The following is a 2078-nucleotide window of genomic DNA, read 5'->3' as shown; positions in this document are numbered from 1 at the left end:
GTAAATCATGACACGCCAACTTGCAGGGGATCGCAGGACCAGCAGGGGGCACAATGGAGCCAAAAATCAGCAGGAGAGAAATGAATGAGATGAGGAGCTTAGAGGACTCATCAGCCTCTGTGGACTCCTTTTAAGTCTGTTACCTGAACAGCACCTATTGCAGTTGCTTTGTAAAGCCTCCAATTTTCAAACACATAAAAAATCTTTGTTAAATATTGCACATATTTTTATTTTCTTGTTTGTTTTTATTAAATTTATTTATTTTTGATTTTTTTTCATATAATGCTTTCAGATCATGGTTTCACTGTCCAGTTCCTTCCTGATCCTTCCTATATCCTTACCACTCAACTACACAAACATTATCTATAGAGACAGCAAACAAATAGACAAAAAAAAGGATAAAACAGCAGCGCGCGTGCACAGGTGTGCGCGCGCGCACACACACACAAAACACAGCTGAAACTTGCTGGAAAAGCAAATATCAATTGTTTGCATATGAAATAAGATTGCAAGTACTCCTAATTTAGGAGTTTTTGAAACTTCCAGGCATAATTATTACCACCACCTGTGAAACAATTTTGTCACCAAGAGGACCAAATATCTCAGGTTGGGATTTGATTTTTAATTTGAGTGAATAGGCCTTGATGTTATATCCACAGAATCTGCATAGTTCTCAGGGAGGGATACTTCCTCAGACAGGATAAGGATTGAGACCTCAGCATCTTGCTGTCTGAACTAGGATTCCTCTACCTCTTTTTTCTCTAAATGGTCTAGTTCCTTCCTTATCTAAGAAGCACCCTGCCTCATGAATATTCAAATCATGTGAGTCTATACTGGTAAAACTGGGATGTCCACACCAAACAACAGCATATAATCGGTGTCAACTCCATAGTCACTGAGCACACAAGGTCCTCACTATGGATCAGAGCTGGATCATCCTCTTCCTGGTGGCAGCAGCTACATGTAAGGGGCCCCCAAGTTCAAGACTTGAGGAGGGGCCATATACTCCGATGACAGAGGCATCCATTCTGCCTTTTCTTTCCACAGGTGTCCACTCAGAGGTAGAGCTGCAGCAGTCTGGTCCTGAGCTGGGGATACCTGCTTCCTCAGTGAAGCTCTCCTGCAAGGCTTCAGGCTACACCTTCACTAGCTACTATATGCACTGGGTGAAGGAGAGGCCTGGACAGGGCCTGGAGTGGATTGGATATATTGGTGGTGGAAGTGGTGATACTTACTACAATCAGAAGTTCAAGGACAAGGCCACACTAACTGTAGACAAATCCTCTAGCACAGCCTACATGCAGCTCAGCAGCCTGACCTCTGAGGACTCTGCTATCTATTACTGTGCGAGACAAGGACACAGTGTTGCAACCACATCCTGAGTCTGTCAGAAACCCTGGGGGAGCAGGAAGCTGCCCTGGGACTGAGATGACAGAGACGATTAGGCCGCAGGCTTATTCAGAAACAATCAATCTGAGTGTCCCTTTTGCCTGCCTTTTCCTCACAGTACTGTAGTGCCTTTGTCAACTTTTCTGAGAATTAAGTGAAATCGATTCAAGATTTCCCCTACAATGCACCATACCTTGACTGGTTCTTTATCAGTGATCACCTCCATTGACATGCTTCTTTAATGAAGCAAAAATTTAAAAAAAAAAAAGCTATGTCAATATATTATAATATAAATATCTTTAAAATATAAGAGAAGGAACTTTTGCTGGTGTATCTGGGAATAAACTATTATAAGAATTTGGACAGTAAAATACAAATAAACAGTATCAAGGCAAACAAAAAGCCCTTCCAAAACTCAGTTTGATGTACCCAACATCACACCAAATACTTTGCTGGAAGTTGTCCCCATAGATTTGGGGGGAGTCACTTTACCTGTCGTCAAAAAGCTAATTTTCTACACTTATTTATAGGTAAGTCTAATTGAATTGCTTTTGGTAGTAGTAATCAAATTTCCTATTATTTTAGTGTTATGAGTGAAGCTGAATGTCACACTGTAGGATACTCAGGGTGTGAAATTTGCTACTTTGGGCTCCTGCTCAGATAATATTGGGGCCAGAGCAGTATAATTT

The 2078-nt window shown here is 41.3% G+C and overlaps 1 gene segment (V, D, J or C); it reads left to right on the top strand.

Annotated features, from left to right (window-relative positions):
• Positions 1-874: 874 nt before the first annotated feature.
• Positions 875-1382, top strand: LOC114685208. The segment is given in 2 exon segments: positions 875-963; positions 1048-1382. Coding segments are annotated over 2 exon segments (381 nt in total).
• The last annotated feature ends 696 nt before the right edge of the window (positions 1383-2078 follow it).

The sequence above is a fragment of the Peromyscus leucopus genome, unplaced genomic scaffold (genome assembly GCF_004664715.2).
Source record: "Peromyscus leucopus breed LL Stock unplaced genomic scaffold, UCI_PerLeu_2.1 scaffold_1074, whole genome shotgun sequence".
NCBI classification, from domain to species: Eukaryota; Metazoa; Chordata; class Mammalia; order Rodentia; family Cricetidae; genus Peromyscus; species Peromyscus leucopus.
This window is presented reverse-complemented; position numbering and strand designations above follow the sequence as displayed.